General features: G+C 64.1%; 1 protein-coding gene across 2 annotated transcripts; it reads left to right on the top strand.

Moving 5' to 3' along the window:
- Positions 1-1,294: 1,294 nt before the first annotated feature.
- Positions 1,295-13,049, top strand: PHLDB3 (pleckstrin homology like domain family B member 3). 2 transcript variants are annotated; one of them, XM_075018926.1, is made up of 11 exons: positions 1,295-1,757; positions 1,860-1,910; positions 3,185-3,403; positions 3,990-4,085; positions 4,972-5,071; positions 5,360-5,396; positions 5,984-6,062; positions 6,771-6,830; positions 9,967-10,144; positions 11,094-11,138; positions 11,932-13,049. In XM_075018926.1, the coding sequence occupies exons 1-11, from the start codon at positions 1,683-1,685 to the stop codon at positions 12,276-12,278; spliced, it is 1,287 nt and encodes a 428-aa protein (XP_074875027.1). In that variant the 5' UTR covers positions 1,295-1,682; the 3' UTR covers positions 12,279-13,049. The 2 variants fall into 2 exon arrangements, with proteins under 2 accessions (XP_074875027.1, XP_074875028.1); XM_075018927.1 differs by having other exon boundaries at positions 11,053-11,138; positions 11,932-12,232.
- The last annotated feature ends 709 nt before the right edge of the window (positions 13,050-13,758 follow it).

The following is a 13,758-nucleotide window of genomic DNA, read 5'->3' as shown; positions in this document are numbered from 1 at the left end:
GGATGCCGGTTGCCGTGGCGACCGGTTGCCATGGCGACCGGTTGCCATAGTGACCGGTTGCTATGGTGACCGGTTGCCATGGTGACCGGTTGCCATGGTGACGCCCCCCCCCCCCCCCCCCAGGCTGCCCCCGCACCCTGTACCGGTCGGTGCACGAGAAAATCTTCACCCTCCCCGACGGCTGCCTGGTCTACCCGGCCCACGACTACAACGGTGGGGGGGCACTGGGGGGGCACTTGGGGGGCACTGGGGGGCACTTGGGGGGCACTGGGGGGCACTTGGGGGGCACTTGGGGGGCAATGGGGAAACTGGGGGGCACTTGGGGGCACTGGGAGAAACTGGGGGGGCACTTGGGGGGCAGTGGGGGGGCACTTGGGGGCACTGGGAGTAACTGGGGGGCACTGGGGGGGGCACTGGGGGGCTGTTGGGGTCACTTATGGGTCCGGGGGGGGCACTTGGGGGGCTGGGGGGGTGATTTGGGGGTCGGGGTGGGGGGGGCCTGGGGGTCACTTTGAGGGGGGGGGTGGGGGGGCCTGACCCCTCCCCCCCTCCCCCCTCCCCTCCCCCCCCCCCCAGGGCAGACGGTGTCGACGGTGGGGGAGGAGCGGCGCCTCAACCCCCGCCTCACGCTGAGCCCCGACGCCTTCGTGGCGCTGATGGAGGGGCTCAACCTGCCCCGCCCCCGCCTCATGGGTGCGCCCCTCCCCCACCCCCCCGCCCTCCCCCACCCCCACCCTTGGGGTCCCGCCCATCCCCCACCCCTAATTCCCTCCCCCACCCCCAATTCTCTCTCCCCTCCCCCACCCCAATTCTCTCCCCTCCCCCGCCCCTCACTCTCTCTCCCCTCCCCCACCCCTCACTCTCTCCCCTCCCCCACTCTAATTAGCTCCCCTCCCCCACCCCTAACTGTCTCTCCCCTCCCCCACCCCTAATTCCCTCCCCCACCCTTCACTCTCTCCCCTCCCCCCCCCCCAGATGTCGCCGTCCCGGCCAATCTCCGCTGCGGAATCCAGGATGACGTCGCTTAGCCCCGCCCCTCGCCAGCCAGGACACGCCCCCCAATCCGGCCACGCCCACCCATCACACAAGCCACGCCCCCTCCAGTGGGGCCACACCCCCTTCGGCAGCTGACCACCCCCCATGATCTACTCACCCCCCTGGAGCTGACCACGCCCTCTTCGAGTTGGCCACGCCTTCTTCGAGATGACCACGCCCCCCGGCGTTGGCCACGCCCCCTCCCTCACTTCTGGGGCTGTCCCCTCCCTCCCTCCCCCCCCCCAAATAAATGAGACGATCGAAATAATGAGTCCTGAGCGGGGGAGGGGCGGGGTGGGGCCGGGGAGGGGGCGGAGCTTCCCCCTTGAGGCCGCGGGTGTGGCCGGTTCCCACGCTGGGGGGAGGGGAAGGGGGAAGCCCCGCCCATTTCTCCCCCCCCCAACTCCGTGGGCGCGGGCGGGAACCGGCGTGTCCGGGCGGGGCCCCTCCCCGTGGGGTGGCAGTGACGTCACTTCGGCCACGCCCACACCCCTCCCCCTTCCCCCCCTTTCAGCCGGGCGAGCGCGCGGACACCCGCGGCCCCCCCATTTTTTTGGGGGGGTGGGGGTGTGTTGACCTCTGACCTCCCCATCCCGTGACCTCTGGCCCCCTCCCGTGACCTCTGACCCCCCCCCCGCCGCCTTCCCATGGTGCACCACGACACGGGGGGGGGCGACGACCCCCCCCCTGCGACCCCCCAGGAGGGAGAGGAGAGCAGTGGGGTGAGACTGGGGTGTACTGGGGGGGGGAGGGGCACTGGGGGGGCGTTACTGGGATGGACTGGGCTGAACTGGGAGCCCCCCCCCCCCTCCCCCCCCTCGCAGGATCCGGACCCCACGGCGACAGCGCTGGAGCTGGAGGGGTTAAAACTGGAGGTACTTGTGGGGCTGGGGGGGGGCTGGGGGGAGATGTGGGGCAGGAGGTGGGGGGTGGTTCTATGGGGAGATGTGGGGTAGGGACATGTGGGTCTCATCTATGGGGAGATGTGGGGCAGGAGATGGGGGTCCCTCCTATAGGGAGGCGTGGGGCTGGGACATGGGGGTCCTGTCTATGGGGAGATGTGGGGCTGGGACACTGCGATCCCTTCTATAGGGAGATGTGGGGCACAAACATCTGGGTCCCATGTATGGGGAGATGTGGGGCAGGAGATGGGGGTCTGTTCTATGGGGAGATGTGGGGCTGGACATGGGGGTCCCTTCTGTGGGGAGGTGTGGGGCAGGGACACGGGGGTCCTGTCTATAGGGAGATGTGGGGCTGGAACACCAGAGTCGTGTCTGTGGGATGACGTGGGGCTGGGACATGGGGGTCTCATCTATGGGGAGGTGTGGGGCTGGACACCTGGGTCTTTTCTATGGGGAGATGTGGGGCTGGAGACGTGGGTTTGTTAGTTGTGGGGCTGATGTGGGGCCCGGAGATGTGGGTGCACTGGTTGTGGGGAGATGTGGGGCTGGGAGATGGGGGTCTGTTCTATGGGGAGATGTGGGGCAGGAGATGGGGGTCTGTTCTATGGGGAGATGTGGGGCAGGAGATGGGTGTCCCTTCTGTGGGGAGGTGTGGGGCTAGAGACGTGGGTCCACTGGTTATGGGGAGATGTGGGGCTGGGACATGGGGGTCTTTTCTATGGGGAGACGTAGGGTAGGGTGTCACGGCCCTTTCTATGGGGAGATGTGGGGCTGGATGTGTGGGGCTGTTCTATGGGGAGGTGTGGGGCTGGGAGATGTGGATTCTGTCTATGGGGAGACGTGGGGCTGGGACGTGTGGGGCTGTTCTATGGGGAGCTGTGGGGCACAAACACCAGGACCGCTTCTGTGGGGAGATGTGGGGCTGGACACGGGGGTCTCATCTATAGGGAGATGTGGGGCTGGATGTCACGGCCCTTTCTATGGGGCACTGTGGGGCAGGACATGGGGGTCTTTTCTATGGGGAGATGTGGGGCAGGACACCCCGGTTCCCCCCACCCCACCCCTCCCCCACCCCGACCAACCGGTCCTGCCAGGGCGGGGTCCCCTCCCCCCACCCCACCCCGTGACGTCTGCGTCCCCTCCCCCACCCTCGGGGTGTGGACCAGCAGGTAGGTGGGGGGGGCGGGGCCAGGACCCAGGCGTGCCCCTCCCCCCACCCGCCCCGCCCTGCCCCTCCCCCCACCCAGGACGAGCGCCCCCCGGCGGACGAGGATGGAACCGAACCCCAAATATTTGGGGACCCCCACGTTCGCGCCCCACAAGTGCCGGAGCTGCCGGAAGGGCGGGAGGTTCAAAGGGCGGTGGCGGTGACGTCATCGGGGGCGGCGGTGACGTCACCGGGGCCGCCGTCGGCGGTGACGGCCAGGACGATGACGGCGGAGGCGGCGGTGACGGCGGGGGGGCAGGTGGGAGATGTGGGGCAGGAGGTGGGGGTCACTTCTATGGGGAGATGTGGGGCAGAATGTCACAGTCCTTTCTATGGGGAGATGTGGGGCTGGGACATGTGGGTCTGTTCTATGGGGAGATGTGGGGCTGGACTTCTGGGGCCCATCTATAGGGAGATGTGGGGCAGGAGCTGTGGGTCCTGTCTATGGGCAGATGTGGGGCAGGGAGATGTGGGTCTGTTCTATGGGTAGATGTGGGGCAGAATGTCACGGTCCTTTCCATGGGGAGATGTGGGGCAGGGACACTGGGATCCCTTCTATAGGGAGATGTGGGGCACAAACACCCAGGTCCCTTCTATGGGGAGATGTGGGGCACAAACAGCTGGGACCCATCTATGGGGAGATGTGGGGCAGGAGCTGTGGGTCCTGTCGATGGGGAGATGTGGGGCTGTGACCCTGGGATCCCTCCTATGGGGAGTTGTGGGGCACAAACACCCGGGTCCCATCGATGGGGAGATGTGGGGCTGGGACATGTGGGTCTGTTCTATGGGGAGATGTGGGGCAGGATGCCCGCGCCCGTCCCCCCCCAACGCCCGGGTCCCCCCAGCTGATGTTCTCCCACCGCACCGACCGGCGTTTGATCCTGCTGGGCCCCCACCAGCGCGACCCCCCCTGCGTCCTCGCCCTGCGCAGCTCCGTCCAGGTGCGACCCATAAGTCACCCCGGACCCACAAGTAACTCCCCGGACCCATAAGTAACCCCCTGGGACCCCTAAGTTCCCTATAGCTGCCCCAAATCCACTCCTGGGCCCCCCAAGTGCCCCCCTGTGACCCACAAGTAACCCCTTGAGACCCACAAGTACCCACTGTGACCCCCAAGTGCTGCCCTGCGACCCACAAGTAAATCCTGGTGACCCACAAGTAACTCCCCAGACCCATAAGTAACCCCCTGGGACCCCAAATTTAGCTAGAACTGCCCCAAATCCCCTCCCGGGACCCCCAAGTGCCTCCCTATGACCCACAAGTAACCCCTTGAGACCCACAAGTACCCACTGTGACCCCCAAGTGCTGCCCTGTGACCTACAAGTAACTCTCTGGACCCACAAGTAACCCCCTGGGACCCCTAAGTACCCTGTAGCTGCCCCAAATCCCCTCCCGGGACCCCCAAGTGCCTCCCTGTGACCCACAAGTAACCCCTTGAGACCCACAAGTACCCCATAGACCCCCCTGACCCATAAGTACCCCCCCTGTGACCCATAAGTAACTCCCAGGACCCCCAAGTAACCCCACAGATCCCCCCAAATCCCCCCTAGGACCCCCCAACCCCCCGAGACCCCCCCAAATACCACCACCCCCAATCCCCCTCCTGCCCCCCAAGTGCCCCCTCCTGCCCCCCAACTGCTCCCCCTGCCCCCCAAGTGCCCCACAGACCCCCACATCCCCCCCCGGGACCCCCAAGTAACCCCATAGACCCCCTCAAATCCCCCCTAGGACCCCCCCCAAACCCCCCAGACCCCCCCAAATACCTCCCCCCCCAATCCCCCTCCTGCCCCCCAAGTGCCCCCCCCTCACCCCCCCTCTGCCCCCCAGGGTGCCATCGGGCTGCAGCGGGCCGGCAGCCTCCCCCGAAAGCGGGGGGAGCGCGGGGTCCCCCCCCCGGCCCCCCGCCCCCGCTCCCACCACGGCCAGGGTGAGATGTGGGGGAGGGGCACCCCCTTTTTTTGGGGGGGGTGGGGGGGTCTGGGGGGCAGTTGGGGGGCTGGATTTGGGGGGCTGGGGGGGATTTGGGGGCGTCTATGGGGTAGTTGGGGGGCTGGGGGGGATGGATTTGGGGGGCTGGGGGGGGATTTGGGGGCATCTATGGGGTAGTGGTGGGGCTGGGGGGGGACTTGGGGGTCCCAGGGGGTACTTGGGGGTCTGGGGGGGACTTGGGGGTCCCGGGGGGGTTGGGGGTGCTGATGTGCCCCCCCCCCCCCAGGTGTCCTGGCCCTGCAGCTGGACCCCGAGTCCTACAGGTGAGAGATCCCCTGCCCCATAACTGCCCCCCCTCTGCCCCATAACTGGCCCCCCAGCCCCATAACTGCCCTCCCAGCCCCATAACTCCCCCCTCTGACCCCTAACTGGCCCCCAGCCCCGTAACTGCCCCCCTGCCCCATAACTGCCCCCCCTCTGCCCCATAACTGCCCCCCAACTGCCCTCCCAGCCCCATAACTGCCCCCTCTGCCCCCTAACTGCCCCTCTAGACCCATAACTGCCCCATAACCCTCCCCCAGCCCCATAACTGCCCCCTCTGCCCCATAACTGCCCCGTCTGCCCCATAACGGCCCCCAACTGCCCTCCCAGCCCCATAACTGCCCCCTCTGCCCCATAACTGCCCCATAACTCTCCCCCAGCCCCATAACTGCCCTACCACCCCATAACCCTCCCCCCGACCCATAGGTGCCCCCCCAGCCCCACAAGTGCCCCCCTGCCCCCCAACTGCCCCCCGCCACACAAGTTAACCTCTTCCTCCCCAACTACCCCCATACCCCCAACTGCCCCCCCTGCCCCACAAGTGACCCCCCTGCCCCACAAGTGACCCCCCCCCTCCCCTGCCCCACAGCGCCTGCCTCCACCTGGCCGAGCTGGAGCGTCGGGTGCGGGAAGCCTTGGCCGAGCGAGAGCGGCTGCTACGGGCGAGGGTAGGGGTCCGGGACCCACAGATCGACCCACATATATGGGTCTGGGACCCACATATTCCCCCATAGGGGTCCGGGACCCACATATTGCCCCACACATGGGGGTCTGGGACCCACATATCCCCCCCATAGGGGTCCAGGATCCACATATCACCCCACACATGGGGGTCTGGGACCCACAGATTGCCCCACACATATGGGCATATGGGTCTGGGACCCACATATCCCCCCATAGGGGTCCGGGACCCACAGATCGCCCCACACATGGGGGTCTGGGACCCACATATCCCCCCATAGGGATCCGGGACCCACATATTGCCCCACACATATGGGTCTGGGACCCACATATTCCCCATAGGGGTCCGGAAACCACATATCGCCCCACACATGGGGGTCTGGGACCCACAGATTGCCCCACACATATGGGTCTGGGACCCACATATCCCCCCATAGGGGTCTGGGACCCACATATTGCCCCACATATGGGTCTGGGACCCACATATCCCCCCATAGAGGACCTGGGGGGCATGGGCGTGGCCTGGAAGGGGGCGTGGTCTTTTTGTCTGGGGGCGTGGCCTGACGGGGTGGGATCTGGAAGAGGGGGGGTGGGCCTGGAGGGGCGTGGTCTGCGTGGGTTGGGGGGCTGGGAGGGGGCTTGGCTAGCCCGGAGGGGGCGTGGTCTCTGATTTTCTCTCCCCTCCCCCCCCCCAGGAAGCCCGACGGGCCGCGAAGGCCCCGCCCCCCCCGGCGCCGGCCCCGCCCCCACCCGAGGTGAGACCAGTAAATCCCAGTAAATCCCAGTGACCCCCCCCAATCCCCCATCTTGGGGCGCAGCCCCCGGTTTTGGGGCGCTGGGCGCCATTTTGGAGCGGTGGGCGGGGTCTGGGTGTGGCTGGGTGTGGTTTTAGGGTGGTGGGCGGGGTCCTGGGCGGGGTTTTGGGTCGTAGACCCCGGGTTTTGGGGTGCTGGGGGGGGTTGGGTGGGATTTTGGGGTGGATCCCCTCGTTTTGGGGGACTGGGCGTCATTTTGGGGTGGTGGGCGGGGTCTGGGAGTGGCTGGGCGGGGTCTTAGGGTGGTGGGCGGGGTCCTGGGTGGGGTTTTGGGGCGTAGACCCTGTTTTTTGGGGTGTTGGGGGGGGTGGGTGGGATTTTGGGGTGCTGCCCCTGTTTTGGGGGTGCTGGGTGGGTTTTTGGGGTGGTGGGTGGGGTCTGGGTGTGGCTGGGCGGGGTCTTGGGCGGGGTTTTGGGGTGCAGACCCTGGGTTTTGGGGTGCTGGGTGGGATTTTGGGGTGCTGGGGGGGGGTCCGGTGTGTGCTGGGTGGGATTTTGGGACACATCCCCCATTTTTGGGGTCCTGTTTGAAATTTTGGGGTCCTGGGTGGGGTCTCCCAGCACCCCAGCCATCCCTCCTCCCCCCCCATTTTTTGGGGTCCCCCCCATCATTTTTGGGGTCCCTCCCTCATTTTTGGGGTGCTGGGTGGGGTTTTGGGGTGCTGGGGGGGTCTGGTGGGTGCTGGTTGGGAATTTGGGGTGCTGGGTGGGATTTTGGGGTGCTAGTTGGGATTTTGGGGCACATGCCCCATTTTTGGGGTCCTGTTTGGGATTTTGGGGTGCTGGGGGGGATTTTGGGGTGCTGGGGGGGTCCGGTGGGTGCTGGTTGGGAATTTGGGGTGCTGGTTGGGATTTTGGGGCACATCCCCCATTGTTGGGGTCCTGTTTGGGATTTTGGGGTGCTGGGGGGGATTTTGGGGCTCTGGTTGGGCTTTTGGGGTGCCGGGGGGGTCCGGTGGGTGCTAGGTGGGATTTTAGGGTGCTGGTTGGATTTTGGGGTGCTGGTTGGGGTTTTGGGGCGCTGGGGGGTGTCCGGTGGGTGCTGGTTGGGATTTTGGGGCACATCCCTCATTTTTGGGGTGCTGGTTGGGATTTTGGGGTGCTGGTTGGGATTTTGGGGTGCTGGTCGCCCTTTTGGGGTGCTGGTTGGGATTTTGGGGCACATCCCCTATTTTTGGGGTCCTGTTTGGGATTTTGGGGTGCTGGGTGGGATTTTGGGGTGCTGGTTGGGGTTTTGGGGTGCTGGGGGGGTTTGGTGGTTGCTGGTTGGGAATTTGGGGTGCTGGGTGGGATTTTGGGGTGCTAGTTGGGATTTTGGGGCACATGCCCCATTTTTGGGGTCCTGTTTGGGATTTTGGGCTGCTGGGGGGGATTTTGGGGTGCTGGGGGGGTCCGGTGGGTGCTGGTTGGGAATTTGGGGTGCTGGGTGGGATTTTGGGGCACATCCCCCATTTTTGGGGTCCTGTTTGGGATTTTGGGGTGCTGGGGGGGATTTGGGGGCTCTGGTTGGGCTTTTGGGGTGCCGGGGGTGTCCGGTGGGTGCTAGGTGGGATTTTAGGGTGCTGGTTGGATTTTGGGGTGCTGGTTGGGGTTTTGGGGCGCTGGGGGGTGTCCGGTGGGTGCTGGTTGGGATTTTGGGGCACATCCCTCATTTTTGGGGTGCTGGTCGCCCTTTTGGGGTGCTGGTTGGGATTTTGGGGTGCTGGTCGCCCTTTTGGGGTGCTGGGGGGTATTTTGGGGTGCTGGGGGGGTCCGGTGGGTGCTGGTTGGGAATTTGGGGTGCTGGGTGGGATTTTGGGGCACATCCCCCATTGTTGGGGTCCTGTTTGGGATTTTGGGGTGCTGGTTGGGATTTTGGGGCTCTGGTTGGGCTTTTGGGGTGCCGGGGGGGTCCGGTGGGTGCTAGGTGGGATTTTAGGGTGCTGGTTGGATTTTGGGGTGCTGGTTGGGGTTTTGGGGCGCTGGGGGGTGTCCGGTGGGTGCTGGTTGGGATTTTGGGGCACATCCCTCATTTTTTGGGGTGCTGGTTGGGATTTTGGGGTGCTGGGTGGGATGTTGGGGTGCTGGTCGCCCTTTTGGGGTGCTGGTTGGGCATTTGGGGCACATCCCCCATTTTTGGGGGTCCTGTTTGGGATTTTAGGGTGCTGGTTGGATTTTGGGGTGCTGGGGGGGGGTCTCCCAGCACCCCAGCCATCCCTCCTCCCCCCCCCATTTTTGGGGTCCCCCCATCATTTTTGGGGTCCCTCCCTCATTTTTGGGGTGCTGGGTGGGATTTTGGGGTGCTGGTCGCCCTTTTGGGGTGCTGGTTGGGATTTTGGGGCACATGCCCCATTTTTGGGGTCCTGTTTGGGATTTTGGGGTGCTGGGGGGGATTTTGGGGCTCTGGTTGGGCTTTTGGGGTGCCGGGGGGGTCCGGTGGGTGCTAGGTGGGATTTTAGGGTGCTGGTTGGATTTTGGGGTGCTGGTTGGGGTTTTGGGGCGCTGGGGGGTGTCCGGTGGGTGCTGGTTGGGATTTTGGGGCACATCCCTCATTTTTTGGGGTGCTGGTTGGGATTTTGGGGTGCTGGGTGGGATTTTGGGGTGCTGGTCGCCCTTTTGGGGTGCTGGTTGGGTTTTTGGGGCGCTGGGGGGTCCGGTGGGTGCTGGTTGGGATTTTGGGGTGCTGGTTGCCATTTTGGGGTGCTGGGTGGGATTTTGGGGTGCTGGTCGCCCTTTTGGGGTGCTGGTTGGGATTTTGGGGCACATCCCCCATTTTTGGGGTCCTGTTTGGGATTTTGGGCTGCTGGGGGGTATTTTGGGGCACATCCCCCATTTTTGGGGTCCTGTTTGGGATTTTGGGGTGCTGGGGGGGATTTGGGGGCTCTGGTTGGGCTTTTGGGGTGCCGGGGGGGTCCGGTGGGTGCTGGTTGGGATTTTAGGGTGCTGGTTGGATTTTGGGGTGCTGGGGGGGGGGGGTGTCTCCCAGCACCCCAGCCATCCCTCCTCCCCCCCCCCCTATTTTTGGGTCCCCCTCCCTATTTTTGGGTCCCCCCCTATTTTTGGGTCCCCCTCCCTATTTTTGGGGTCCCCCCCCCAGCTGGACCTGGCGCTGGAGCTGCGGGCACGGGGGCACCGGCCCGAGGGGTGCGGGGCCGTGCGGGTTTCGGGGGGCTCCTGCCGGGGCCCCCTCACCAAACTGGGGGGGCGCTTCAAGACCTGGCGGAGGCGCTGGTTCCACCTCGACCCCCGCCGCAGGGTGCTGGCCTACTATGGGGGTACGGGGGGGGCCGGGGGGGCTATGGGGGGTTTTGCAGGGTCTATAGGGGTCACGGGGGGGGTCTATAGGGGACATTGAGGGGGGGGGTCTATAGGGGTATGGGGGGGGGTCTAGGGGGGGGCTATAGGGGGGCTGTAGGGGGTAGGGGGGGTCTATAGGGGCCATGGGGGGGTCTAGGGGGGGCCTGTAGGGGATATGGGGGCCTATAGGGGGTGTGGGGGGGGGGTCTATAGGGGTCGTGGTGGGTCTATAGGGGATATGGGGGATCTATAGGGGTTTGGGGGTCTATAGGGGGTATGGGGGGGGTCTGTAGGGGGTTTGGAGGGTCTATAGGGGCCATGGGGGGTCTATAGGGGATATGGGGGTCTATAGGGGGTATGGGCGGTCTATAGGGGTTTGGGGGTCTATAGGGGGTATGGGGGGGTCTATAGGGGGTTTGGGGGGTCTATAGGGGGTTTGGGGGTCTATAGGGGTCATGGTGGGTCTATAGGGGTTTGGGGGTCTATAGGGGGTATGGGGGGGTCTATAGGGGGTTTGGGGGGTCTATAGGGGTTTGGGGGTCTATAGGGGTCATGGTGGGTCTATAGGGGTTTGGGGGTCTATAGGGGCCATGGGGGGTCTATAGGGGATATGGGGGTCTATAGGGGGTATGGGGGGGGTCTATAGGGGGTTTGGGGGGTCTATAGGGGGTTTGGAGGGTCTATAGGGGCCATGGGGGGTCTATAGGGGATATGGGGGTCTATAGCGGGTAGGGGGGGGGTCTATAGGGGCCATGGGGGATCTATAGGGGTTTGGGGGTCTATAGGGGGTATGGGGGGTCCATAGGGGTATAGGGGGTCTATAGGGGTACGGGGGGTGTATGGGGGGGGTCAGGGGGTGACCCCGCCCCTCTCCCCGCCCCCCCAGACAAGGAGGAGACGAAGCTGAAGGGCGTCATCTACTTCCAGGCCATCGAGGAGGTTTATTACGACCACGGGCGCGTGGCCTGCAAGGTCCAGCGGGGGGCGGCCTATAGGGCGGGGCGGGGCGGGGCATCTATGGGGCGGGGCTGGGGGGCGGGGCGGGGGGAGTTATGGGGCAGGGGGTGGGAGCTGTGGGGCTGGAACCCAGGTTGAAGACCCCCAAGCCATGGTTGACCTTCTGCTTGAAGGGTCTGTGGGGTTCTGGAGGGGAATCTATGGGGCTGGTGGGGAATCTATGGGGCTGGAGAGGGAGTTATGGGTCAGGGGAGTTAGTTATGGGTCAGGGGGTGGGATCTATGGGGCTGGAACCCAAGTTGGAACTCCCGAAGACCCCCAAGTCAAGGTTGACCTTCTGCTTGAGGGGTCTATGGGGTTCTGGAGGGGAATCTATGGGGCTGGTGGGGAATCTATGGGGCTGGGGAGGGAGTTATGGGGCTGGAGGAGTAGTTATGGGTCACAGGGTGGGATCTATGGGGCTGACCCCCAGGTTGGAACCCCCAAGCCATGGCTGACCTTCTTCCTGAAGGGTCTAAAGGGTCCTGGAGGAGAATCTATGGGTCTGGTGGGGAATCTATGGGTCCGGTGGGGAATCTATGGGGCTGGGGAGGCAGTTATGGGTCAGGGGGTGGGATCTATGGGGCTGAAACCCAAGTTGGAACCCCCCCAAGACCCCCAAGCCATGGCTGATCTTCTGCCTGAAGGGTCTATAGGGTCCTGGAGGGGAATCTATGGGTCCGGTGGGGAATCTATGGGGCTGGGGAGGCAGTTATGGGTCTGGGGGTGGGATCTATGGGGCTGACCCCCAGCTTGTCCCCCCCCCCAGAGCCCCAACCCCCGCCTGACCTTCTGCCTGAAGACCTACGACCGCCTCTTCTGCCTGGTGGCCCCCAGCGCCGAGGCGCTGCGCATCTGGATGGACGCCGTCCTCACCGTCACCGGGGGCGACGCCCCGCCCTGACCCCCAAAACCCCGCCCACCACCCCAGGACACCCCCCCCAAAAAAGCCTGGGGGACCCCAAAAGCCCCGCCCAAGGCCACCGAACCCCGCCCAAGGCCACCGAAACCCACCCAAGGCCACCAAAACCCGCCCAGGGCCACCGAATTCTGCCCAGGGCAACCGAATTCCGACCCCCGGCTACTAAATTGTCTCGAAACGGCTCAAGGGTGTGAGAGAGAAAACCAGCACCCAACTGGGAAGCCTAAAAGCCAACTGGGGAGCCCCGGAAAGTCAACTGGGAGACCAGAAACCCAACTGGGAGCCCCAAAAATCAACTGGGAACCCCCAAACCCAACTGGGAGGCCCCAAAACCCAACTGGGAATCCCCAAAACCATGACTGGGAGACCCAAAGCTCAACTGGGAGTCCCAAAACCCCACTGGGGACCCCCCAAAACCCAACTGGGAGCCCCAAAACTCAACTGGGAGTCCCAAAACCCAACTGGGGGCCCCCCAAAACCCAACTGGGAGCCACAAAACCCAACTGGGAGCCCAGAAACCCAACTGGGAGCCCCAAAACTCAACTGGGAGCCCCCCGAAACCCAACTGGGAATCCCCAAAACCCAACTGGGAATCCCCAAAACCCAACTGGGAACCCCCCAAAACCCAACTGGGAGCTCCAAAACTCAACTGGGAGCTGCAAAACCTCACTGGGGACCCCCCAAAACCCAACTGGGAGCCACAAAACCCAACTGGGAGCCCCAAAATCCCACTAGGGACACCCAAAAACCAAAATGGGAGCCCCAAAACGCAACTGAGGGTGCCCAGAAACCCAACTGGGAGCCAGAAAACTCAACTGGGAACCCCCAAAAACCCAACTGGGAGCTCCAAAACTCAACTGGGAGTCTCAAAACCCCCACTGGGAGTCGTAAAATCCAACTGGGAGCCAGAAAACTCAACTGGGAGCCGAAAAACCCCACTAGGGACCCCCCAAAACTGAACTGGGAGCCACAAATCTCAACTGAGAGCCACAGATCTCAACTGGGAGCCCCAAAATCCAACTGGGAACCCCCAAAACTCAACTGGGAACCCCCCAAAACCCAACTGGGAGCTGCAAAACTCAACTGGGAGCTGCAAAACCCAACTGGGAATCCCCAAAACTCAACTGGGAGCCCCAAAAACCCAACTGGGAGTCTCAAAACCCCCACTGGGAGTCGCAAAATCCAACTGGGAGCCACAAAACTCAACTGGGAGCCACAAAACCCAACTGGGAACCCCCCAAATTCAACTGGGAATCCCCAAAACCCAACTGGGAACCCCGCAAAACCCAACTGGGAGCCCCCAAAACCCAACTGGGAACCCCCAAAACTCAACTGGGAACCCCCAAACCCAACCGGGAACACCCCAAAACCCAACTGGGAACCCCGCAAAACCCAACTGGGAGCCCCAAAGCTCAACTGGGAACCCCCAAACTCAACTGGGAAGCCCCAAAATCCAACTGGGAGCCCCCAAAACCCAACTGGGAGCCCCCAAAACCCAACTGGGAGCCCTCAAAACCCAACTGGGAGCCCTCAAAACCCAACTGGGAACCCCCAAACCCAACCGGGAACACCCCAAAACCCAACTGGGAACCCCCAAACCCAACTGGGAATCCCCAAAATTAAACTGGGAACCTCCCAAACTCAACTGGGAATCCCCAAAACCCAACTGGGAGC

The sequence above is a fragment of the Buteo buteo genome, chromosome 31 (genome assembly GCF_964188355.1).
Source record: "Buteo buteo chromosome 31, bButBut1.hap1.1, whole genome shotgun sequence".
Lineage (NCBI taxonomy): Eukaryota > Metazoa > Chordata > Aves > Accipitriformes > Accipitridae > Buteo > Buteo buteo.
This window is presented reverse-complemented; position numbering and strand designations above follow the sequence as displayed.

Excerpts from the sequence above, each read along its gene's own strand:
- PHLDB3 (XM_075018926.1), top strand. The coding sequence starts at position 1,683 with ATGGTGCACCACGACACGGGGGGGGGCGACGACCCCCCCCCTGCGACC. Across the intron at positions 1,911-3,184 it reads TGGAGGGGTTAAAACTGGAG|GACGAGCGCCCCCCGGCGGA; the intron begins GTACTTGTGGGG and ends CCCCCCACCCAG. Across the intron at positions 11,139-11,931 it reads ACGGGCGCGTGGCCTGCAAG|AGCCCCAACCCCCGCCTGAC; the intron begins GTCCAGCGGGGG and ends CCCCCCCCCCAG.